Source organism: Oncorhynchus masou, chromosome 15, assembly GCF_036934945.1.
Source record: "Oncorhynchus masou masou isolate Uvic2021 chromosome 15, UVic_Omas_1.1, whole genome shotgun sequence".
Taxonomy (NCBI): Eukaryota; Metazoa; Chordata; class Actinopteri; order Salmoniformes; family Salmonidae; genus Oncorhynchus; species Oncorhynchus masou.
This window is the reverse complement of record NC_088226.1, coordinates 32,577,441-32,603,738: the sequence shown is the minus strand read 5'-3', so window position 1 is coordinate 32,603,738 and position 26,298 is coordinate 32,577,441. Positions and strand designations below refer to the sequence as shown.

At 42.9% G+C, this 26,298-nt stretch overlaps 1 protein-coding gene across 7 annotated transcripts in view; it reads right to left on the bottom strand.

Annotated features, from left to right (window-relative positions):
• LOC135556156 (myomegalin-like) overlaps positions 1-26,298 on the bottom strand; it is a 130,139-nt gene that overhangs the window by 74,356 nt on the left and 29,485 nt on the right. For 5 of the 7 annotated variants that reach the window (XM_064989127.1, XM_064989124.1, XM_064989122.1 and 2 more), the window contains 4 exons: positions 15,705-15,815; positions 5,714-5,790; positions 475-598; positions 118-296 (listed from right to left, as the gene is read on the bottom strand). In XM_064989127.1, coding sequence (XP_064845199.1) covers positions 118-296; positions 475-598; positions 5,714-5,790; positions 15,705-15,815 — 491 coding nt within the window. Of the gene's footprint in view, positions 1-117; positions 297-474; positions 599-5,713; positions 5,791-15,704; positions 15,816-19,166; positions 19,240-26,298 lie in introns of those variants that run through there. The other 2 variants (XM_064989128.1, XM_064989123.1) reach the window with 2 other exon arrangements.

Genomic DNA, 26,298 nt, shown 5'->3' with positions numbered 1-26,298 from the left:
CCATGGAACCCTGACCTGGCATTAAACTCTGATCTGGCATTAAATTCACACATTCTGAGAGAAACAACACACTGACATGCCAGTCACACCTCGATCAGCACCTGTCCTCCTGCTAACCTGTCCTTCTCTGCCAGGGCCCCCTGCTGCAGCCTGGATCCCAGTGACCCGCCCTCACACTTCTCCTCTTCCTCCTCCATCTTCATCATCATCTCTCTCTCCAGGGCCAGGCAGCACTGGGACTCAGCCTCTGCCAGAGAGGCCATCTTCTCAGCCTCGCCCCGCGCTAACTGGGCCTCCTGACAACACAATGCATCAGGAGTGTCAGGGTATGTTCCAAATGTAACCACAGCATTTGAAACTGAGCACAGAAACAAAGTGTATTGGAATCATCAACATTGGAATAATACTAGTTTCTGTCAAAACTGTGTGACCACCTGCATTAGTGTGTGTGTGGTGTGTGTGTGCGCGCGTGACCTCCTGCAGCAGCTCGACCTTGGTCTCGAGGATCTCCTGAATGTGGCTGATCTCCTGCTGCCGCTCCTCACAGTGACGCTGCAGCTCCTCCTCATTCTGATTGGTCAGGCTCGCCGCCGCCGTCCTATCAGAGCACATGAACACGTCGACAAGGCTTGAGTGTGACACAGTGCAGGATGAGAATATCAGATCCCGTAACTCTATTTACACAACACACGTAAATAAAACATGATACATGGTTCTGTAGACGCTTTAACTGTTGTACTGCAGGGTTAGTCGTTTGCTGGAGTCTATGTATCGACTGTTCCAAAGTTTAAAATCCAACAAGCTCTCTCCCTGGAGAGTGATAATGCACAATAAACAGTAAGCCATGGACTGAGGCTTGGTCCCTGCTCTCTACATCTAACTAGGCAAAAGAGCATAATTTCTCTCTCATTTATTGTGGCTCTCTGACATTTATTGTGGCCCTCTGACAGTTCTCACTATTACAGCGAGCGCCCATCACTGCTCGTCGCTCACCACCCAACAGTACCATTAGAGTTAGCCCAGGGCCGCTTCTCTCAAGAGAGTGTCGCTCTAACTGCTTGTCACTCACCACCCAACAGTACCATTAGAGTTAGCCCAGGGCCGCTTCTCTCAAGAGAGTGTCGCTCTAACTGCTTGTCCACTGTGGCCCTCTATATGTCATAGGCTTTTTTAGAACTCTAACGACAATCACAGAGCTAGCTGTTTATTTATGAATCCGGGAGAGCACCACTTGGCCCTGGCACCCTTGTTGAACCACAACAGGTCAACTAGACTTCAGGAGGTCTAGAGGGACTGACCCTGGACCCATACTCCTTCAGGGCGAACGTGTCTTGACGAAGCACTTAACTGATTTATTAAGTAATTACTTCTCTGTTTACAGTGCTGATTAATTAACATCATTATTTGTTCACAGGCTGATTTGTGTATCAAATCAGGTGCTGATTGGTACAGATGTAGGATCTTAATTTGATCGCCATGTTGCAGGAGAACCTTCCTGCAATACAGGAAAAGTCAAACGTGTAGTGTATTTGAGGTTTAAAATGCTTCCGAAGTTTGTAATTTCCACTTTGAAATTACAGACATGGTGTTCCCTGACGAAAAATGTATCAACCCCGACAAAAATGTCCATTAATTATAATTCCCACGTAATAATTCCCATTTCCTGATGCTGTAGGGTTACGCTGTAGCAAACGGGCTCAAATTAAGGTCCTACATATGTAGATAGTTGTGTTACATTATTGTTCTTTTGTCAAGTCGTGTTACATTATTACTCTTGAGAACAACAAACAGAAGGGCTAGTACATTACATTTCACTCATTTAGCAGTTGCTCTTATCCAGAGTGACTTACAGTTTATCTTAAGATAAGTACTTTATTGGGGGGAAATGTACTTACTATGACTGATATGTGGTTGTCAGCAAGGTCAGTGCTAGTAGGGGGGCGCCACGGGGTTTAGTACAAGTAAAAGAATACATCCATTAAGCCGTACTAATGAAGGAATGACTGTTTTACAATGAGTAAGTCTGGAAAGGTGATGAAAGTGGGAAAGAGCGGATGGTCGGGGCCCAACATAATCAGAATAATTTCTACACTTCAAATTGACCACAACTGAACCTCAATTTAAGCCAGTTTGTTACAGCAGGAAAATAGTCCTGCAGCAACAGGAAAATGTACAGTGCATTTGGAAAGTATTCAGACCCCTCGATTATTTCCACATTTTGTTACGTTACAGCCTTTTTCAAAAATGTTTCTCATCTTTCAACACACAATAAGCTACAATAACAAAGCAAACACAGGTTTTTAGAAATGCTTGCAAATGTATTAAAAATCAAAAACTGAAATCACATTTACAAAAGTATTCAGACCCTTTACTCAGAACTTTGTTGAAGCAGCTTTGGCAGTGATTAGAGCCTAGAGTCTTGGGTATGACGCTACAAGCTTGGCACACCTGTATTTGGGGAGTTTCTCCCATTATTCTCTGCAGATCCTCTCAGGTTGGATAGGGAGCGTCTCTGCACAGCTATTTTTAGGTCTCTCCAGAGATGTTCAATCGGGTTCAAGTCGGGGCTCTGGCTGGGCCACTCAAGGACATTCAGAGACTTGTCCCGAAGCCAGTCCTGCATTGTCTTGGCTGTGTGCTTAGGATCGTTGTCCTGTGGGAAGGTGAATCTTCACCCCAGACTGAGGTCCTGGGAGCTCTGGAGCAGGTTTTCATCAAGGATCTCTCTGTACTTTGCTCCCTTCATCTTTCCCTCGATCCTAACTAGTCTCCCAGTCCCTGTCGCTGAAAAACATCTCCACAGCATGATGCTGCCACCACCATGCTTCATCTTAGGGATGGTGCCAGGTTTCCACCAGATATGAGGCTTGGTATTCAGGCCAAAGAGTTCAATCTTGGTTTGATAAGACCAGAGAATCTTTTTCTCATGGTCTGAGAGTCCTTTAGGTGCCTTTTGGCAAACTCCAAGAGGGCTGTCATGTGTCTTTTACTGAAAAGTGGCTTCCGTCTGGCCACTCCACCATAAAGGCCTAATTGGTAGAGTGCTGCAGAGATGGTTGTCCTTCTGGAAGGTTCTCCCATCTTCACAGAGGAACTCTGGAGCTCTGTCAGAGAATCCATCGGGTTCTTGGTCACCTCCCTTCCCCAGATCTGTGCCTCGACACAATTCTGTCTCGGAGCTCTATGGACAATTCCTTCGATCTCATGGATTGGTTTTTGCTCCGACATGCACTGTCAACTGTGGGACCTTATATAGACAGGTGTGTGCCTTTCCAAACAATTTCCAATCGATTGGATTTACCACAGGTGGACTCCAATCAAGTTGTCGAAACATCTCAAGAATGATCAATGTTAACAGGATGCACCTGAGCTCAATTTCGAGTCTCAAAGCAAAGGGTCTGAATACTTACAGTACCAGTCAAAAGTTTAGACACACCTACTCATTCAAGGGTTTTTCTTTATTTTTAATATTTTCTACATTGTAGAATAATAGTGAATACATCAAAACATTGAAAGAACATGTATGGAATCATGCAGTAACCCAAACAATTGTTAAACAAATCAAAATACAGTTTATATTTGCCTTGTTGACAGCTTTGCACACTCTTGGCATTCTTTCAACCAGCTTCATGAGGTAGTCACCTGGAATGCATTTCAATTAAGAAAATATATTTTATATTCTTCAAATTAGCCACCCTTTGCCTTGATGACAGCACACTATTTACTGGTACTGTATTTAAATAAGGTAAAAAAATATATTTATTTTTTTATGTGCAAAAAAATTAAAAAGAAAACTTTTTTCTCTTTGTCATTAAGTGTGTACAGTCGTGGCCAAAGGTTTTGAGAATGACACAAATATTAATTTCCACAAAGTTTGCTGCTTCAATGTCTTTAGATATTGTTACTTTGGAGTACTGAAGTATAATTACAAGCATTTCATAAGTGTCAATGGCATTTATTGACAATTACATGAAGTTGATGCAAAGAGTCAATATTTTCAGTGTTGATCCTTTATTTCAATCTGCCCTGGCATGCTGTCAATTAACTTCTGGGCCACATCCTGACTGATGGCAGCCCATTCTTGCATAATCAATGCTTGGAGTTTGTCAGAATTTGTGGGGTTTTGTTTGTGAGTGAGTGAGCCCACTCCCTTGGCTGAGAAGCAACCCCACACATGTATGGTCTCAGGATGCTTTACAGTTGGCATGACACAGGACTGATGGTAGCGCTAACCTTGTCTTTTCCAGACAAGCTTTTTTCCGGATGTCCCAAACAATCGGAAAGGGGATTCATCAGAGAAAATGACTTTACCCCGGGCCTCAGCAGTCCAATCCCTGTACCTTTTGCAGAAAATCAATCTGTCCCTGATGTTTTTCCTGGAGAGAAGTGGCATCTTTGCTGCCCTTCTTGACACCAGGCCATCCTCCAAAAGTCTTCGCCTCACTGTGCGTGCAGATGCACTCACACCTGCCTGCTGCCATTCCTGAGCAAGCTCTGTACTGGTGGTGCCCCGATCCTGCAGCTGAATCAACTTTAGGAGACGGTCTGGCGCTTGCTGGACTTTCTTGGGCTCACCGAAGCCTTCCTCACAACAATTGAACTGCTCTCCTTGAAGTTCTTGATGATCCGATAAATGGTTGATTTTGGTGAAATCTTACTGGCAGCAATATCCTTGCATGTGAAGCCCTTTTTGTGCAAAGCAATGATAACGACACATGTTTCCTTGCAGCTAACCATGGATGACAGAGAAAGAACAATGATTCCAAGCACCACCCTCCTTTTGACGCTTCCAGTCAGTTATTCGAACAATCAGCATGATAGAGTGATTCTAGCCTTGTCCTCATCAACACTCACACCTGTGTTAACGAGAGAATCCCTGACATGAAGTCAGCTGGTCCTTTTGTGGCAGGGCTGAAATGGAGTGGAAATGTTTTGGGGGGATTCAGTTCATTTGCATGGCAAAGAGGGACTTTGCAATTAATTGCAATTCATCTGATCACTCTTCATGACATTCTGGAGTATATGCAAATTACCATCATACAAACTGAGGCAGCAGACTTTGTGAAAATTAATATTTGTGTCATTCTCAAAACTTTTGGCCACGACTGTAGATTGATGAGGACATTTTTTTATTGAATCAATTTTAGAATAATGCTGTAACGTAACAAAATGTAAAAAAAAGTAAAGGGGTCTGAATACTTTCTGTTAAATATTATGTGGATTATAATTAATGGCATTTTTTTGAATAGGTTGATACATTATAGGTTTATACATTTTTCATTAGGGCAAATCAAGTCTGACATGTTAAAGTGAAAATTAGAAGCATTCTAAACCTTGAATACACTACAAGTTTGAATTTCATACTCAGCAACAAAATAGTGATCAAATTAGGATCCTACATCTGTAACTTGATTACATTGAGACAGAATCACATTTCTTTTTTATTTGTGAGAATACTTGGAAACAGATTTCCTAAATTACATTTTTAGCTGAATTCCTGATGATTTTATAGTCTTTTTTTACCAGAAACTTCTTCTTTTTTTTATCACTTGTGGGCTGTTGCCGACCCCTGGTATACAGTACAGAAGGTCTGTAAAGGGGGTATGAGAACTTAGTCTGAATATAGAGATAAACTGTGAAGTGAGTAGGCTGTATTGTAGTATTTGTCTGTGCAAGGACACTGTGACAATACACGCCATGGTAGTGTACTCACGGGGCCTTGTCCAGAATCTCGTGTTTCTCCTGGAGCTCCTGCTTCAAGCTCTCCACCTCTACCTTCAATTCAATGTTCTGCATAAAAACAAAAGGTAACGTCACACCGCAGATCAATAATATGTAACATAGAAACATTTTGCTGTGCATGTTCATTAGATGCATGTTCAATTTCAATATAATAATAATTATAATAATGTAACTGTAAATGATGTGTATGAGGCATGAATTGACTCAGATAAGCTTCTTAATACAGTATGCAAAATGAGTGTCTCCCCAAGTACATGTGCCGACCCATATCTGTGGGATTTGAGAGTGAAGCAGGTTTCTAAATAGAAGAGAGGGATATGAACACTAGTTCTCCCCAACACCCAATCCACCCCCTTCAGCAATCGCCATCACACTCCACACTGCCCTATCCCATCTGGACAAGAGGAATACCTATGTAATTATGCTGTTCATCATAGTACCCTCCAAGCTCATCATTAAGCTCGCGACCCTGGATCTGAACCCCGCCCTGTGCAACTGGGTCCTGGACTTCCTGACAGGCCGCCCCCAGGTGATAAAGGTAGGAAACAACACCTCCACTTCTCTGATCCTCAGCACAAGGGCCTCACAAGGGTGCGTGCTTAGCACCCTCCTGTACTCCCTGCTCACCCATGACTGTGTGGCCATGCACGCCTCCAACTCAATCATCAAGTTTGCAGATGACACAACAGCAGTAGGCCTGATTACCAACAATGACGAGACAGCCTACAGGGAGGAGGTGAGGGCCCTGGGAGTTTGGTGTACAAAGCGCTCTGTGAACGCCGTAGGGTCCCATGCCTTATAATGTCAGAAAGCCCCATCTGTCTGCTCTCCTGTCCACTCTCTAACTGGAGCTGACAAGAAGTATAAGGTTTCAGACCCCGCATTTGCATAGGGAGTGACGTGTCACATTTTCTGGCCTATCCAGACAAATAATCGATTACCTCTTCCTCTGAGCGAGTGAGCCCAGCTTGAAAGCCGACAAATGAACGGTGACATTCTAGCCTCTAGAGAGTCCAGCTATTGTGAATTACTGATTGGATTCTCAAAATGACTGACAGCTCTCCCTGTCAGCCATCTAGTGTATATATAGTAAATAATTGGCGAGCACGTAGTAGGCTCGTGGCTTGCTAGGTCGTTGAGGATGGGAATAGATAGTAGTAGCCTTGCATGAGCTGGAACATCTCAAAAGGCAAGGTGCCTATCTTCTGTTTCTATAGCGTGAGGCAGCTTGATATATAAGTACAGCTCCAGGACAGGACGCTAGTCTATCGTAGGGCCTTAACCCCAATCTATCTCCTTAAAGCGCAGAAATCGCTTCGCCATTTCCTGGTTGCTAAAATTCTAATAGTTTGCCTTATTTCAGATTATGTGACAACACAAGCAAATATAGTGTAGGGAATCATTGTACCATCTAAACCGCTGTGAAATATATTTTGCATAAACAAAAATATTGTATTTTCAGCTGTTTGAAGCTGGTGTACAAAACTGAATATAAAAGACACATTTTACAGAAACTAAACTTTAAGTACTGGAAGCATAGATATTGTGCACATAGAACAGATCTACAGCTTCTTAGACTTGCTTTCAATGAGAATGACAGATCTTCAACTCACGTTTCTATGTGAATTTGGTCAGGTCGCCCAAAAAGTGACATATTGCACCTTTAATGCTGAGTGTCATGCAGAGACGCATTGGGTCCCATTTTTAAAGTCTTTGGCATGACTCGGCTAGGGATCGACCTCACAACCCTCAAATCTCAGGGATACTGGTTCAGGGGACGTAGGCCTTTTCATCAGAGATGAACTGTGTTTGGATTATCAGTGTGAGATTATTGATGACTCAGTGGATGGCATCCTATGGGTTAAACTAACAGCTAAACAAAATCTCCAGTCAAACCATGTCTCCAGGGCGCCAGGTACCCTAGTGGTTAAGAGTGTTGGGCTAGTAACTGAAAGGTCGCTGGTTCGAATCCCCGAGTCGACTAGCAGAAAAATCTGTCAATGTGCAAGGCACTTAACCCTAGTTATTCCTCTGGGTAATAGTAACTGCTAAATTACAATTTTTTTTAAATAAGTTGATGCACCAGAATTGTATGAGAGTTTACTCTGCCATGTATACAGGTATGAGCGGTTTGTCCCTTTTCTCATATTGGGCAATTTTTTTCTGTGCTGAGGCTATATTGAGGGGGTGGACTGATTGGAGAACGGAACGTGGTAGATTACTCACACAACTCTCACGGAGAGTTACTGATTAGTGCAAACTGTTGCATTTTAAAAGGAAGGAATTACAGCAACAATGACTTAACATATGTATCATCAAAGGGGCTATCTGTTGTGGATTATATACTGGTCCCCCATGAGAATTTAGACTGGTTCAGTGACTTTGCTGTGATTATGAACAGGGACCTCTTCACCCAGGCAGCCTGTGTGTCTGCCATTGATCCATCAAGAGTGATCCGGACCATTCGTGTCCCACATGCTCAATGGCTCTCCCAGTTCCAGCATTCACCAATTAGTGAGTCTGCTAAGAATGGTAAAGCATACGACTAAGAATGGTAAAGCATACGACTAAGAATGGTAAAGCATACGACTACGACTAAGAATGGTAAAGCATACGACTAAGAATGGTAACGCATACAACTAAGAATGGTAAAGCATACGACTAAGAATGGTAAAGCATACGACTAAGAATGGTAAAGCATACGACTAAGAATGGTTAAGCATACGACTAAGAATGGTAAAGCATACGACTAAGAATGGTAAAGCATACGACTAAGAATGGTAAAGCATACGACTAAGAATGGTAAAGCATACGACTAAGAATGGTAAAGCATACGACTAAAAATGGTAAAGCATACGACTAAGAATGGTAAAGCATACGACTAAGAATGGTAAAGCATACGACTAAGAATGGTAAAGCATACGACTAAGAATGGTAAAGCATACGACTAAGAATGGTAAAGCATACGACTAAGAATGGTAAAGCATACGACTAAGAATGGTTAAGCATACGACTAAGAATGGTAAAGCATACGACTAAGAATGGTTAAGCATACGACTAAGAATGGTAAAGCATACGACTAAGATGGGTTACCTGTTGAAGTTATGAAGAATTGTAAGGCCAGAACTGTACAAGCTCTTTGGTTATTGCTTTGTTCTGGACATGTGGAAATACGGCGTCATCAACCCTTACGCCCAAGTCAAGAGACAAAAGGGTCCCCATGAACTGCTGTGTATAAACTATTTTTTTTGTGTTCTGTTGAACTGCATTTCTTACTGAGCTAAAACCAACAATATCAGAGCAGATGAGCTAAATGTTTTCAGAACAAAACAAAGCTGCCCGGACCACATCCCCACCTTAAACCACAAAAATAGATTCAAGGGAGGGAAGAAAAAAAATCCACCATCTGTTCTTTCATAGATTTCTCTAAATCCTTTGAGCACATTGACAGAAATATGTTATGGGACAAGTTGGGGCCAATTGGTTTGAATGGTAACATCCTGAAATGGCTCATCTCCATGTACGACGATGTGAAATGTTGTGTTCAAGTCAATGGCCGCCTGACTGACTGATTTCCCGTTGACATTAGTATGAAACAGGGTTGCATTTTATCACCCATTCCATTTTCAATGTATATTAATGATCTCACTCTGGTCATCAAAGTGCTAGGAAAAGGTGTCTGTCTAAACAATTATTTTATATGCAGATGACATTGTATTGATCTCTGAACCTGAAGATGAGCTTCAATACATAAAAAAATAAAAAATATATCTTTTTTAACTGGTGTGAACAATCAAAGCTGAATATCAATGTAGAATCAATGTAGACAAAACTAAGGTAGTGAACTATAGGAGCTCAGCAGTGCCTCATTCACTTAAGTTTCTCCAGTGGTCCTGACATATTATTAGATGTCAGCGAGTACAAGTATTTGGGATTGATGATTATTAATGAGTTTTGGGATTACAATGTGTATGTTAGCCCTTTATCGTGGGCCTATATGGATATGGCTAAATTGAAATGTTTTTTTTTACATAAGAAATATGAAAACCACTTTGAAGATTATGGGAAAATGATTAGACCAGAGTTGAGGACACGACAGATCACAAGACTGAATCCAAACATTAACTGTACATTTCGGCGCATTTTCTTTTGTTAACCAATTTAAAAAAATATCTGGATACATTTAGTAACATGATAAGAATATTCCTGGAAAGTGTGGGGCAGATGCAACATGAGACAAAACAATTACAAGGGTTTGAGTAAGAGAGGACTATTGTATTTTATTTTATTTTTTAAAATAAAAATACAATACGAGTATATATAAATATATATATATATATATATACACACACACACAATAAATACAAATAACAAGGACTAACTAATGTCTCCAAAGTGTGCCCAGTATCTAAATCATTTCAGTGCAATTTTATGACTCAAAGAAGTGTCTTCAACTATAAGATTTATTTTTTTTAGCTCTCCTAGCTGTGGCGTTGAGGAACTAGAGAAAACACACTTACTGTTGTTGTTTTACGCAATCCAAAAATCGTGCCGTTACAAAAATCACTATCTGGGCAGGTGGGCATCAATTGATCTACTGTTTGATCTATTGCCTACATGACTAGCTAAATTATAAAATAAGATCTTACAGTGGAAGGCTTTCACAGGGCAATTTAGAGAAACTGGTCGTAATTTTGGTGCGCATAGAAAGGAGTCATCAAATCAAATTGTATTTGTCACATGCGCCAAATACAACAGGTGTAGTAGACCTTACAATGAAATGCTTACTTTACAAGCCCTTAACCAACAATGCAGTTTTAAGAAGAAAAAAAAGTGTGAAAGTATTTACTAGAATAAACTGAAGTAAAAAATGTTTTTAATAAAAATAACAAATAATTAAGGAGCAACAATAAAATAACAGTAGCGAGGCTATATACAGGGGGTACCGGTACAGAGTAAATGTGCGGGGGCACCAGTTAGTCAAGGTAATTGAGGTAATATGTACATGTACACTACCAGTCAAAAGTTTAAGAACATCTACTCATTCAAGGGTTTATCTTTATTTTTTTAAACTATTTTCTACATTGTAAAATAATAGTGAAGATATCAAAACAATGAAAGAACACATATGGAAACATGTAGTAACCAAATATATGTATATTTTATATTTGAGATTCTTCAAATAGCCACCCTTTGCCTTTGCACACTCTTGGCACTAATGGAGAGGATGAGAGTGGTGGAAAGCTTTAGCTGGGTTCCCACCCGTGTGGGTGTTGAAGGTAACGAGAAGGCTGATGTGGTGGCGAAGAGTACAGTGAGGAGAGAGCTGGTAGATATTCAGGTCCCGCTGGGCCGCAAGGAAGTCAAGTCCTTGATCCGGGCAAAAGGGCTCGATCTTTGGCAAAGGGAGTGGGATGCAATTTTAATCGCATGCACCGGTCAGTTAAGGAAAAAGGGTTGGGAGTCTGGGATGTAGGAGAGAGCAAATTGGGTGGAGTAGACTATGGTTTGGGCACACAGGTTTGAATGCCACATTGTGGATGATAGGGAGACATGAAACTGGTCTGTGTGATGAGTGTTTAGCGGAGGAAACGTTGGAGCACGTGTTGATATTTTGTGAACTGTATGATGTAGATGGGGAGATTGTGTGAAAGGGTTAGAGAGGCTGGACAGGGTTGGGGTGGTGTCGTGGGGAGGAAAGGGAAGTAGTGTCTAGGGCTCTATTTCACTTTCTTAAGAGGAACATGTAGGTAGGCCGTGACTGGCCTCACAATTCAGTACAGCAGGTGGAAGTGTACGCACCTTAAAAGCTGGGCGCGATCCACCAACCCAATCTCAAAAAAGAAGAAGACAGACTTCTGGAGTCATGACGGTTTCCGGAATGGAGGACTATGGGAAGTGGATGGACGCGAACGAATGGCAGAAGCGGATGGTGAACAAAAATCTGATGGCGGTGGAAACAAGGACGAATGGACTATCGTATCTGGTAGGAGTACGATTTATAGAAGACAGATATATGCCTTGGTGAATCCATCAAAACATTTTGAAGAACTCTTTAAGTAAAGTGAAATTGGTAGTGCTGAGCGATTAGTGCTTACAGCTAATCTAATGCAATTCTATACATTATTCCATAGGGTGGAGAGAAATGTTTGCAGTTTTTAATATGATATCTGAGTGACCAATTCAACCGTGATTACTACAAATTTAGATAGCTGGCTAGACTAACTTAACAATCAAAGAAACGTTAGCTGACATGGGCTAATTGATTTACTGTCAGTGACTGACAAAACAAGATAAAAAACTGCTGATGCACAACCACATTTCGAAATTGCACCTTGTGTATTCCTCTACTCTAACTCTCAACAGAAAGAGTTCATAGTGGGGAAATTGATCCGCGGGCCTACAAAAAGGGGGGGAGGGGGCACCAGTTGTCCCTGATCTACGGAGAAGGGCACCTGTCAAGGTTGTCATTTAAGGAGTTTCGATAGAAGTCGCCATTGCTCTGTTAAAGAACACGGCCGGAGTGGTCGATGCTCATGTGATAAAAGACATGAAGGAGAAGAGTTTGTCTGTTCTTGTGTTTTTTTATGTGGAGTCTCTCCCTATCAGTGTGCAGCTGGGATGCGTACACTGCCCTATCAAAGTGTCTATATACCGGCCTTTACAATGTATTGTCTGTCGAAGTGAGAAGCCAAGGTGTGGGATATGTGGGGGGAAAACCACTATGAAGGTGAATGTGTAGCAGAAGAAAATGGCAAAGGAGCAAAGTGCTGTAACTGTAGTGAAGACCATGAAGTGAAGTCCTTGGAATGCCCGACTAGGGTGAAAGAGACTGAGATTGCCAAAATCGGAGCAGTTCAGAGAGTCTCCTATGTGGAAGCTGTCAAAAGGGTAGAAAGATTGAGTATCTCTGAATGTCCAATGGTAGTGAATGCCTGTGGGCCTACACATGAGTACTCAGCATGAGTACTGCTAACAGGATCCAGAAATGCTTGATGTAAAGAAGGTGGTTTTTGTCTCTTTTATAGCAATGGTGGTACATGGTACCGCTGAAGTTGAAACGAAGAAAAATGTACATAATTGTTTCTGCAGCTAAATGATATCTGGGATGAAAAGATTTCACATCTGAAGAGCTCATTGGAGTACTGTCTCAAGCGGTCCCAGGCTCTCAGGCCCCAGAGCCTGATTAGGGAAGTTGGAATTATAGAATGACTGAAGGAGTGGGAAGATTTTAGTTGATAATTCATTTTTGTGGATTCAATTTTATTTTACCCCTTCCTCTAACGTTTGTTTGCGGACCGGCATGATACCATAGAAGAAGAAGAAGACTGACTTGCGCGTTAGGTAGTGATTGGAAACCAAGGTTTATTAAAGCCTTTGGGGCTTTCACCAAATTGTGCCAAAAAACGGTTATTTACTCAGAGCTTTTAACTCAATGCACATTAGTGACATCTGCTGGTCAGCAAAGAAAAGCAGCGTTTTATGGTTATATATACATACAGACAGGGCTGTGTGATTGACAGGTTCTGTTAACATTCAGAGACAGGTCTGAGACCTGCTGTCAGATGTAGTTATCATATGCTGGGACCTGCAGCATAAACAATCAACAGGAAGAGAGCTACGAACTACAGTGTGTACTGCAAACTACCATAGGAGATACTTGGGCCTGGGATTTTACTGTTAATATTGATTACAGTATTCATTCATTCAACGACGTGACTAGCATGACCCCATCATCTAGAGTTAAAAAGCCTATGCATTTTCTAGTACAGTTGTAGTTGGAAATTTATATACACCTTAGCCAAATACATTTAAACTCAGTTTTTTACAATTACTGACGTTTAATCCTAGCAAAAATTCCCTGTCTTAAGTTAGTTAGGATCACCACTTTATTTTAAGAATGTGAAATGTCAGAATAATAGTAGAGAGAATGTTTCATTTCAGCTTTATTTCTTTCATCACATTCCCAGTGGGTCAAAATTTACATAGTACATAGTATTTTGTAGCATTGCCTTTAAGTTGATTAACTTGGGTCAATCGTTTTGGGTAGCCTTCCACAAGCTTCCCACAATAAGTTGGTTGAATTTTGGCCCATTCCTCCTGACAGAGCTGGTGTAACTGAGTCAGATTTGTTGGCCTCCTTGCTCGCACACGCTTTTTCAGTTCTGCCCACAAATTTTCTATAGGATTGAGGTCAGGGCTTTGTGATGGCCAATCCAATACCTTGACTTTGTTGTCCTTAAACCATTTTGCCACAACTTTGGAAGTATGCTTGGGGTCTTGGCCATTTGGAAGACCCATTTGCGACCGAGCTATAACTTCCTGACTGATGTCTTGAGATGTTGCTTCAATATATCCACATAAATTTCCACCCTCATGTTGCCATCTTTTTGTAAAGAGCACCAGTCCCTCCTGCAGCAAAGCACCTCCACAACATGATGCTGCCACCCCCATGCTTCACGGTTGGGATGGTGTTCTTCGGCTTGCAAGCCTCCAAACCCCCTTTTTCCTCCAAACATAACGATGGTCATTATGGCCAAACAGTTCTATTTTTATTTCATCAGACCAGAGGACATTTCTCCAAAAAGTACAATCTTTGTCCCCATGTGCAGTTGCAAACCGTAGTCTGGCTTTTTTATGGTGGTTATGGAGCAGTGGCTTCTTCCTTGCTGAGCAACTTTTCAGGTTATGTCGATATAGGACTTGTTTTACTATGGATATAGATACTTTTGTACCTGTTTCCTCCAGCATCTTCACAAGGACATTTGCTGTTGTTCTGGGATTTATTTGCACTTTCGCACTAAACTACGTTCATCTCTAAGAGACAGAACGCGTCTCCTTCCTAAGCAGTATGGCTACGTGGTCCCATGGTGTTTATACTTGCGTACTGTTGTTTCTACATATGAACATGGTACCTTCGGGCGCTTGGAAATTGCTCCGAAGGATGAACCAGACTTGTGAAGGTCTACAATTTATTTTCTGAGGTCTTGGCTGATTTCTTTAGATTTTCCCATGATGTCAAGCACAGGCACTGAGTTTGAAGGTAGACCTTGAAATACATCCACAGGTACACCTCCAATTGACTCAAATTATGTAAATTAGCCTATCAGAAGCTTCTAAAGTCATGACATCATTTTCTGGAATTTTCCAAGCTGTTTAAAGGCACACTCAACTTAGTGTGTATGTAAACTTCTGACCCATTGGAATTGTGATACAGTGAACTATAAGTGAAATAATCTGTCTGTAAACAATTGTTGGAAAACTTACTTGTGTCATGCACAAAGTAGATGTCGTAACCAACTTGCCAAAACTACAGTTTGTTAACAAGAAATTTGTGGAGTGGTTAAAAAAACTAATTTTAATGACTCCAACCTAAGTGTATGTAAACTTCCGACTTCAACTGTATGATGAACCGAGAGCATGCAGCAAAGACCAAAACTCTCTCACCCTCTTTCTCTGTCATACACACACACACACACACACACACAAAACAGAAGCAGCACATGAAACTGCGACACAGCCAGTGAAATTGTAAAATTGCAACAAATGGCCTCCTTCCCAATTCCTTTCCCCTGTCCCCTCCTTCACCTCTCTCCTCCACCCCTCCGTGTCGCAGTAGGACCCTCTTGTGGACATCATCCCTGCTCCTACCCCCTCTCCCCTGTCCCTCAGTGCCCCAGTGAGACTCACCCTCTTGTGGAAATCACCACTGCTCCTACCCCCTCTCCCCTGTCCCTCAGTGCCCCAGTGAGACTCATCCTCTTGTGAAAATCACCACTGCTCCTACCCCCTCTCCTCTGTCCCTCGGTGCCCCAGTGAGACTCACCCTCTTGTGGACATCGTTACTGCTCCTACCCCCTCTCCTCTGTCCCTCAGTGCCCCAGTGAGACTCATCCTCTTGTGAAAATCACCACTGCTCCTACCCCCTCTCCTCTGTCCCTCGGTGCCCCAGTGAGACTCACCCTCTTGTGGACATCGTTACTGCTGTCCTCATATTTTTGCTGGATCCTCTCCTCAAGGAAGTAGATCCGCAGCTTCAGGCTGAAGTTCTCCTTCTTCAGGTCTTTCAGGTGCTGAGAAATAGTGTGGAAACCGCGGAAACTGTTAGACATGGTGCCATGTTTTTCACAGGCGGCAACAGAGACCCCATTCAGTCCTGAATCCTAAAGCAGCACTGAATAAAAACGTATTAACATAAACAACAATAATTCAAAATCTATCAGTAGAGTAGTAGTTGCTGTCTAATTGTAGAACAACAACACTGATGTCCAACACACAATCAAGAATGAAGTGAATGACAATCACAACCGGAGTGGAGAGCTGCCTCCTCGTTTTTCAACATTGAGGAGTGGCTGTGAGGGGTGGCATGGGCAGTGTGTGTGTGTGTGTGTGTGTGGGGGGGGGGGGGGGGGGTGTTGATAAAGAGTTGTGTCAGAGTTAATTTTTTTAACACTGTGAAGTTATCCCAGGAACTGACATGGGCTCGAGAGTGGCACAGACAGACCACAGACACAAGTGGTGTGCTGCTACTGTAGCTGATAGGGAAAACATACTGTATGCAGACTACACTTGGGCAGTAGCCTTCAATTTGATCTGGAACTGTAATGGAAAGAAATAGGTTGCTAACTAGTTTGAGATCACATACTGTGTTGATCTAGGAGACAAGTTGATGGTTAGTGCCCTAACCCTCACTGAGCTAGGCACAACAGCTGCTTCCAAGAACTCCCAACACTCCTCCTCATACCAGTAGACACACAGGCAGAAAAGGCAAAGCACCTAAACAAGTTGAACTGGAACCATAAATACTGAAACAACTCTGTACGTGCATGTATATCTCCAATGAAGCATTTGAAATATGAATAGCAACACTTGACAACTACGAAGGGACTACATGCTTTGTGACCATAAGGAGGTGCTATAGCTCCACTCTCCTGCTCTGTTCACCTGAGTGAGTGGAAACACTGATATATACAGTACCAGTCAGGAGTTTGGACACACCTACTACCCATTCAAGGGTTTTCTTTATTTTTACTATTTTCTACATTGTAGAATAACAGTGAAGACATCAAAACTATGAAATACTACATATGGAACCAAGAAAAGTGTTAAACAAATCAAAATACATGTTATATTTGCCTTGATGACAGCTTTGCACACTCTTGGCATTCTTTCAACCAGCCTCATGAGGTAGTCACCTGGAATACCTTTCAATTAACAGGTGTGCCTTGTTAAAAGTTAATTTGTGGAATTTCTTCCTTCTTAATGCGTTTGAGCCAATCAGTTGTGTTGTGACAAGCAAAGAGTAACGACAGTCTGTCATTACTTTAAGACAATACGGCAAATTTCTAAAGTTTCTTCAGGTGCAGTCAGAAAAAAAACATCAAGCGCTATGATGAAACTAGCACTCATGAGGACCGCCACAGGAAAGGAAAACCCAGAGTTACCTCTGCTGCAGTTCACTGCCTCGGCAGTGAAATGCAGATCAAATAAATGATTCACAGAGTTCAAGTAACAGACACATCTCAACATCAACTGTTCAGTGGAGACTGCGTGAATCACGCCTTCATGGTCGAATTGCTGCAAAGAAACCACCACTAAATGACACCAATAAGAAGAATAGACTTGCTTGGGCCAAGAAACACAAGCAATGGACATTAGACCGGTGGAAATCTGTCCTTTGGTCTGATGAGTCCAAATTTGAGAATTTTGGTTCAACTGCCGTGTCTGTGTGAGACGCAGAGTAAGTGAACAGATGATCTCCGCATGTGTAGTTCCCACTGTGAAGCATGGAGGAGGAGGAGGTGTGATGATGTGGGGTTGCTTTTCTGGTGACACTATCAGTGATTCACTTAGAATTCAAGGCACACTTAACCAGCATGGCTACCACAGCATTCTGCAGTGATGTGCCATCCCATCTCGTTTTTAAACAGGACAATGACCCAAAACACACCTCCAGGCTGTGTAAGGGCTATTTGACCAAGAACTAAGAGTGATGGAGTGCTGCATCATATGACCTGGCCTCCACAATCACCCGACCTCAACCCAATTGAGATGGTTTGGGATGAGTTAGACCGCAGGGTGAAGGAAAAGCAGCCAACAAGTGCTCAGCAATTGTGGGAACTACTTCAAGACTGTTGGAAAAGCATTCCTCGTGAAGCTGGTTGAGAGAATGCCAAGAGTGTGCAAAGCTGACATAAAGGCAAAGTGTGGCTACTTTGATGAATTTAAAATCAAAAATATATTTTAATTTGTTTAATACTTTTTTGGTTACTACATGATTCCATGTGTGTTATTTCATAGTTTTGATGTCTTCCCTATTTTTCTACAATGTAGAAAATAGTAAAAATAAAGAAAAACCCTTGAATGAGTAGGTGTGTCCAAACTTTTGACTGGTACTGTATATATATATATATATATATATATATATATATATATATATATATATATATATATATATATATATATATATATATATATATATGCCATTTAGCAGACACAAACCTTAACCAAACAAGACTGCAATGGCTAGGTCAGGCCAGTGACTGAGTAGCTGAGACACAAACAGGTCAGAGAATGATCATCGCCAGTGGTACCACTGTATTCCATCATATCGGTCAGTGTTTCCCCAACTCCAGTCCTGGAGTACCACCAACAGTACACATGTGTGATTTACCCCTGGACAAACACACCTCATTCAACTCATTGAGGGCTTGATGATTAGCTGACAAGTAGATTGAGGTGTGTTTGTCAGGGCTACAGTGAAAATGTTTACTGTTGTGGGTACTAGAGGACTGGAGTTGGGAAACACTGAATAGGTAGAGAACCCCAGTCCAGTCCAGGTAGCCGGCAGGTAGCAGCTAGCCTAGTGGTTAGAGCGTTGAGCCAGTAACCGAAAGGTTGCTATGTATAATCCCCGAGCTGACAAGGTAAAAAAAATCTGTCGTTCTGTCCCTGAACAAGGCAGTTAACCCACTGTTCCTACGCCGTCATTTTAAATAAGAATTTGTTCTTAATTCACTTGCCTAGTTAAATAAAGGTTCAATAAAACATAAAAAAAAACACAAAGTATTCCAGCATACTGGATAGGCTACGGCAGAGCTGGAGAGAACAACAGTACACCCATAACCGATTACAACCCAATTTGGTCTCATTCAGAAGTAATCATTGAATTTATTACCAAACGAGATGGATGTGAAATTAAATCATCCCTATGCTCTCACTGTACTTTCTCTTTCTGATGCCCGCTCATAGTCTAGTGGCTCTAGCACAACAGGAAAAAAAAGCACATCCAGACATTTTTCAGACTCCCGTACCAACTTCTAAATAGTACCCCACTGGTTTATATTATCGGGGTGTATCAAACCATCCATTATTACAATCAGACTGGATTAAAGACGTGCAGATAAATAGTGAAAGTTTCCTACGTCACACCAGCCGCAGCTCATAAACATTTTCCAATGGTGACGTCCCTCGCCAAGCAGAGCCGGGCTGCGCATTTCCATGGTGCTTTAATTAGGATGTTGTTGTCAAACTGAATGTGCAACAAGAGACCAAGAACTAACCACAGAAGAGCTCGGGAGGAAGGAGAAGTAGAAGGAAGGTGAAAGGGACCTTAGAGGAAGCAAAGTTAAGGCTGTAACTCTGCTTTGCTATAGCTTCACTCTCCTTTTCTGTTCACCTGAGTGAATGGAAACACTAATATATATATGTGTGTGTTTGCAATTTAGCAGACACTTTTATCCAAATCGGCCGCAGCAGGAATCAAACCCGCAAACTTTGGTGTTGCAAGCATCATGCTCAACCAACTGAGCCGTGTAAAATTAGCTAGTTGAGTTTGTCCATCCCCCTAAGATGTAATTCTGGAGGGCCAACACTAAAAGTAGAATGACACAATCCCCTGAATAGGAACCAAATCAAGTCAGACCACACAGCACTGGAAGAGAGGATACTGAGGTAACAAACACTTTTCACTCCAAATCCTCATCATTAAATTAGTTATACAGTCTGATGTGGAGTTTTCCAACTGCCAATATATCTGCAATAATATGCAAAAGGAAATGTGTGCTACTGTTCTCACACTGTTAACAAAAACACCAGTTAATAATATCAAGCAATGTTTAACAACCATGTAAAATACTCAAAGAAAATCTGGAACACCGCTTCTGTTTATTTCAATTTTTCCAATCTTACACCGCAAGACTCATAATTATGCGTATAAAAATTGGGCTGACAACCATAAATGCCACAGTTCTATTTGTAGATTATCTACAAGGGATATAAATCAAGCTGTTTATATCAAGGGATATAAACATAAATCAATTTTGGGGTTTTCTGTTTTTTCTGAGTGGAGGGGGATCCAGGCCATTTAGGATGTTGAATACAAGACATGCTTCAGTGTATTGCACAAGATTTTCCCAACTCAGGAGCTCATGCTTTCTGAGGATATAACAGTGATGATGGCTATTGGGCTTCCTATCAAGCACTTTGAGAGCCTGTTTGTAGACAGACTGAATAGGTTTTAAATGTTGTACAGCAAGCTTGGGCCCAACTAATCAAGCAGTATGTTAAGTGGGGGAGTATCATAGATTTGAAGTACAGTTTTGCTACCTCTGTAGTCAAACAATTTCGTATAAATCGGAAATTAGCTAGGTTGAATTTGGTTATTTGAATTACCTTTTTTACATGCTTTTTAAAAAGAGAGGTTGGAATGAAGTATGATGCCAAGGTAATTAAAATCAGATACCACCTGGAGCTTCTCCCCTGACACAGACATCTGGCTCAGTAGCATCTGTTGCCCTCTTTGTGAAGAACATGCAGACAGTTTTTTTCACATTGAGATGCAAACACAAGTCACTGAGCCACTTTGTAACCTGGACCATTACAGTAGTGAGTTCTTGTGCAGCTTGTTTGCTCTTTTCATGCACATATATCACTGTATCATCTGCATACATTTGAACTCCAGACCCAGTACACACAGAAGGCAGATCATTAATGTACAGGCTGAACAGGAGGGGCCCCAGTATTGACCCTTGGGGCACGCCCACATCATAAGTTGGGACAATGAGTTGGGACAATGGTTAATTGTTTAGCAAGCTAGCTACATGTCTAAACAAAAGACTCCACTATACAAGTAACCATTTCTCTATATTTCTCTGGTCGGTCACATGAGTATGTATGCTTGAATGGGTGCAGTACAGAGAAGAAAATATTTTAATTGAGCTAATTAACTTCTTGGATATAGGGGGCGCTATTTTAATTTTTGGATGAAAAACGTTCCCGTTTTAAACAATATATTTTGTCACGAAACGATGCTCAACTATGCATATAATTGACAACTTTGGAAAGAAAACACTGACGTTTCCAAAACTGCAAAGATATTGTCTGTGAGTGCCACAGAACTGATGTTACAGAAAAAACCCAGATAAAAATCCAATCAGGAAGTGCAGCAATTTTTGGAACCGCCTCATGGCAATGACTCCTTATATGGCTGTGGAGGAGCTAGGAGTCAGCTTACGTTTTCCACATTTTCCCCAAGGTGTCTGCAGCATTGTGACGTATTTGTAGGCATATCATTGGAAGATTGACCATAAGAGACTACATCTACCAGGTGGTCGTTTGGTGTCCTCCGTTGCAATTATTGCGCAATCTCCAGCTGCAGTATTTTTCCGTTTGCTTCTGATGACAAGCCAACTGCCACCACTGATAGATTATCGAATAGATATGTGAAAAACACCTTGAGGATCGATTCTAAACAACGTTTGCCATGTTTCTGTCGATATTATGGAGCTAATTTGGAAAAAAGTTTGGCGTTGTAAGTGACTGCATTTTCCAGTATTTTTCTTAGCCAAACGTGATGAACAAAACGGAGCTATTTCGTCTACACAAATAATCTTTTTGGAAAAAATGAACATTTTCTATCTAACTAAGTGTCTCGTCATTGAAAAGATCCAAAGTTCTTCAAAGGTAAATGATTTTATTTGAATGCTTTTCTTGTTTTTGTGAAAATGTTGCCTGCTGAATGCTAGGCTTAATGCTATGCTAAGCTATCAATACTCTTACACAAATGCTTGTGTAGCTTTGGTTGAAAAGCATATTTTGAAAATCTGAGATGACAGTGTTGTTAACAAAAGGCTAAGCTTGTGTTTCAATATATTTATTTCATTTCATTTGCGATTTTCATGAATAGGAAACGTTGCGTTATGGTAATGAGCTTGAGGCTATGATTATGCTCCCGGATACGGGATTGCTCGACGCTAGAGGTTAACTTCAAGTGTAGCATTAACAAAGAGTATATAACTGTACACAATAGTCCCTCAACTTGTCAGGAACTGCCCCCCTACCTTGTGCCTCCCTCACTACAGTCTCTATACCCCAGGACAACAGCGCGAGGATGAGCGACTTGGCGATGATGGATCCAAGTGGCCGATCCTCACGGGAACTGGGGAACTGGCGAGACAGGGCATCCAGCTTCACGTTCTTAGAACCCTGGCGGTAAGATACTGTGAATCTGAACCGAGTGAAGAAAAGAGCCCAACGAGCCAGTCGGGGATTGAAGGCGTTTAGCCTCCTGAATGTTGGCCAGGTTCTTGTGGTCCGTCCAAACCGTAAAAGGATGTTCCGAACCCGCCAACCAGTGCCGCCACTCCTCAAAATCCAGTTTGACCACAAGCAGCTCCCGATTGCCGACATCATAGTTCCTCGCCGCTGGAGTGAGAAGTCTGGAGAAGGCACGGGGTTGAAGCTTTTGGTCTTTAGCCGAGCACTGAGACAGAACCGCACCCATGCCAACGTCAGAGGCATCCGCCCCTACCACAAAGGGAAGAGAATGATCCACATGAACTAGAATGGATGCAGAAGAAAACCCGACAGAAGATGAAAGTGTCATCCAGGTATACAAAGATGAACTGGTGAAGAAAGTTGCACAGCACGTCATTAACCAGAGCCTGGAAAACGGCTGGAGCCGTCCAAACGGCATGACACGGTACTCATAACGTCCATTAGGGGTGTTGAACGCTGTCTTCCACTCGTCTCCCTGTCTGATTCGCACAAGTCCAATTTATTTAAAAAAAACATAGATCCCTGGAGGGTGAGTTGCTCGTTAATCATGCACCTTCTCTCCAGAGCGGAAACCTGGTGTGTCCCAATAGCGTCGGCTCCTCTGAAGGATATGGAGGGAAACCAGAGCAGAATTGAGAACTCAGGGTACAGAACGGGTTACAGAACAAGCAGGCGCAGCATAGGGCAATGGGACACCCAGAGAATCTACTCCCTCAGCGGGACCCGAAACACTGGTGACCACCTGGAACCCCTCCGTCCTCTCATGACGACCTTTCCAGAGCCGGTTGTCAATCCGGATGGCCAGAACGATGAGCTCATCTAGAGTGTCAGGGTTGTCCCGGGAAGCCAGTTCATCCTTGAGAACCTCACTGAGTCCGTTCAGAAAGGCTGAGTGAAGAGTGGGCTCAAGAGTTCTTAAATCATCCGACAATGCCTGCAGCCGCGCCTCATGACGGCCAATCACAGTTCCATGGTTGGTGACAGCCGACCGCATGTTCCTCGGACGACTGAAAAATCTCTGCTGGGTCCATTGTTGGCTTAGATCTCCTGATGCTTGTACGAACTCGAACCCAGTCGCAGAGAAACACAGCAAGCAGAAGTAAAGGTAAATTCAGCTCTTTCCTTAAAGTCTTGACAAAAACAAAGCAACAGCACAAGAGTGCACTAAACAAAACACAGATACAAGCAACAGGGGAACCTAAATAGCAAGGCAACCAGGTGAATAGAGAAGGTAATCAAAACCAGGTGAAACCAATAAGTAATAATTAGGGTAACCTGGAAACTAGAACACAAGGCAAGGGTGTCCTCCAGCGGTAACCCAGGAGAACAACAATTAAAAAAAACGGAACCTGTGACAGCACTCTGAATCAGTAACCCCAATGCAATGCAATGCGTGCAGGCTATACGTACATATAATCCATCACTGATCCAGTACCAGCTAGATCAACCATTTCTTCACTGCCTCAATCTGTCAGTCGACTTCTGCTGCCATGGTAACACGAAGAAGTCACCGAGAGGGTGAGGGGTGGATATCATCTTTCAATTTCTACTTCTCCCCCTCTCTCATCAAGCATCACGCCCCCTCCCTATCTCTTCTCTATTCCCCCCTCTCTACATCTCTCCCTCTCGCCATCCTTTTCTCTGTTAAATCCATCCCAGATGAGGAGGCAGAGCAGGGTGCCAGTGGTATGTGAGTGGAGGATGAAGTAGTGTAAGGGTGATGGGTGGGTGGGGGGAAAGGCGGTAAGAGGGGGGCTCTCTCCCTGTGCCAGCCTCCCATCAGGGGTACGTACACTTTCCAGCCCGTCTGACAACCCCACTGCGTTCCAAAATGAGCCCCTATGGCAAGTCACCTTCCTTGCTCGCAATGACGACCTGAAAAACAGACCCAATCAAACACTAACCCATATGCTGCTGCCCACAACTCCTGCAACACAACACCTATAGCTCTCACACATACACACTCACACACACCCACACACACTGGGCTTAGACAGGGGCAGAACCCAGCGGTGGTGGAAAAGAGCGGGCCATACGCTAGGGCTTAGGGAGCCCTCGCTGCCGCAGGCAGTGTTTGGTTACAGGCATCGCTGCGTTTCCATGGGTATTTACAGTACTTCTACATTTGTTGTTTAGGCTTGTTAATGCCAAGTGGGAAAGGAGCACGAATAAAACAGGATTTATACAAACCCAGGAAACACAAACACTTGGTATCTGTACGCTGTAGTTCATACGACCAGAGACTGCTAGGTTAAAGAGGGTATTGGCTGCTCTTACTTGTTAGAATTACTGCTTCTCTCTGAGTAGAACACACACAGCTGATGTCATGTATTTTGTGGGGGGGAAGAGAGTAATAAATAGTGTAACTAATGCAGGGCAGCATGGTCTCACAACATCTTCTGAAGCTGGATGCTAACCTACTGGGTGTAATCAATGAATGGAGAAGTCCACCTCTCTGTCGACGCCATATTAACCTCATGCTTTATATCAACCCCCTGCTAGGTACTGGATGGCGTATTCTCACCAGGTGGAACTCAGATGTCCCAGAGCGTACTATTTACTGAACGGGTGACTTAATAAACTGGAACCGAATCCGGACTCATGGAGCGTTCTTTGGCCTGGGATCAAAAGTTTCAGCGCCGGTCTTCCTGACCCAGGCTGTCTGTGATACCCGACCCCCGGACGTGAGCCTTTCCCTGGGCAGACTGTGACGGATGGCCCTTAGCCTGGAGCTCTGGTCAATAGCGCAGAGTGATACTCCCAGAGAGGGCAGCAGTGCCCTGACTCAGGCAGCTGATGTAGCTAACACTACGGCTACTGGGTAGGGACTAGACAGGAAAGGAACTCTGCCAGCTCAGTTCTGGGCAAATGGACCCTGCCTGGGTGCATCTGCGAATTTCAAGATTGTCACACAATTAGACAGACGAAAGGGACAACGAGTGGATGAGAGAGATACTTGTCTGCGTGTGTGTCTGTGTCTGTGGAAGGGCGGTGTATGTGTGTGCGTATAAAAGAGAGAGAGGGGGAGATAAAGAGAGGCTGAGGCCAACGTGGACTAGTATGGACATAGATCTGACATACCACACCCTCTTCTTTAGCGCTCCTTCCATCCACTCTTTCATAACGCCCCCTCCATTCAGAGGTGTGACTGCTGTGAGTCAGCCAGACAGGAAATTACCTAAGTATAGGAGGGAGGGAAAGGGGGGGGCACTCAACATCAATGCTAAGATTAAAGCAGAAAATATTGGGGATCGGGAGGTTAGAGTTAGAGTTAGGGGGAGGGAGAGAGAGAGAAAGAGAGCACTAAGTACCACTCTATTCCATTAAGACTTGTTGCAGCAGCTGAGGCCTAGGAGCCAAACAGAGAGGAGTATGGGAGGGGGGCAGGAGTTGGGCAGACGAGGAGGGATATGTTACCTTCATCATAAACTCACTTGCAGAACAAAAGGATGACTACAGTGTACTTAAGAAGAAGTTAGTAATCTTCAAATCCTAGAAACATCTGATGGAGCTCCTCCATCTCTGTATCTCCTCCACTCAATCATCCCCCTCCATACATAGTCATGCATCATCTGCCTGTAGTAATGGCAAGTAGGGAGGACAATAGGCAGTTCCAGAGAAGAGAGAGTGTCTCCATCAATGAATCAGGTAAGAACACAAATAGAGCCTCAATGGCTCTTTCACTAATCACTGGGAGTGATTAGGAAGCCATTTTAGGTCAATTATCCAGGTGATATTATCAATAATCACTTTGGTGGTAGCAGTAACCCCCCCCCTCACCTCCGCGTCCAACCTTTCTGACAACCTCCATCACACCCACACATAGTAATCTATCATATATGAATCAGAGGAGCGGAAACACTTACACCTCCACCCCCGCCCCTGTCTCTCCTGCTGCTCCAATCAATAGCTTCCGGTGTGAATCTCAGTCCACAAATGAACCTTCTGAGCCTCTCCGCCTCCACACACCTCACCCCAGCTCCCCTTACTCTCCACTGG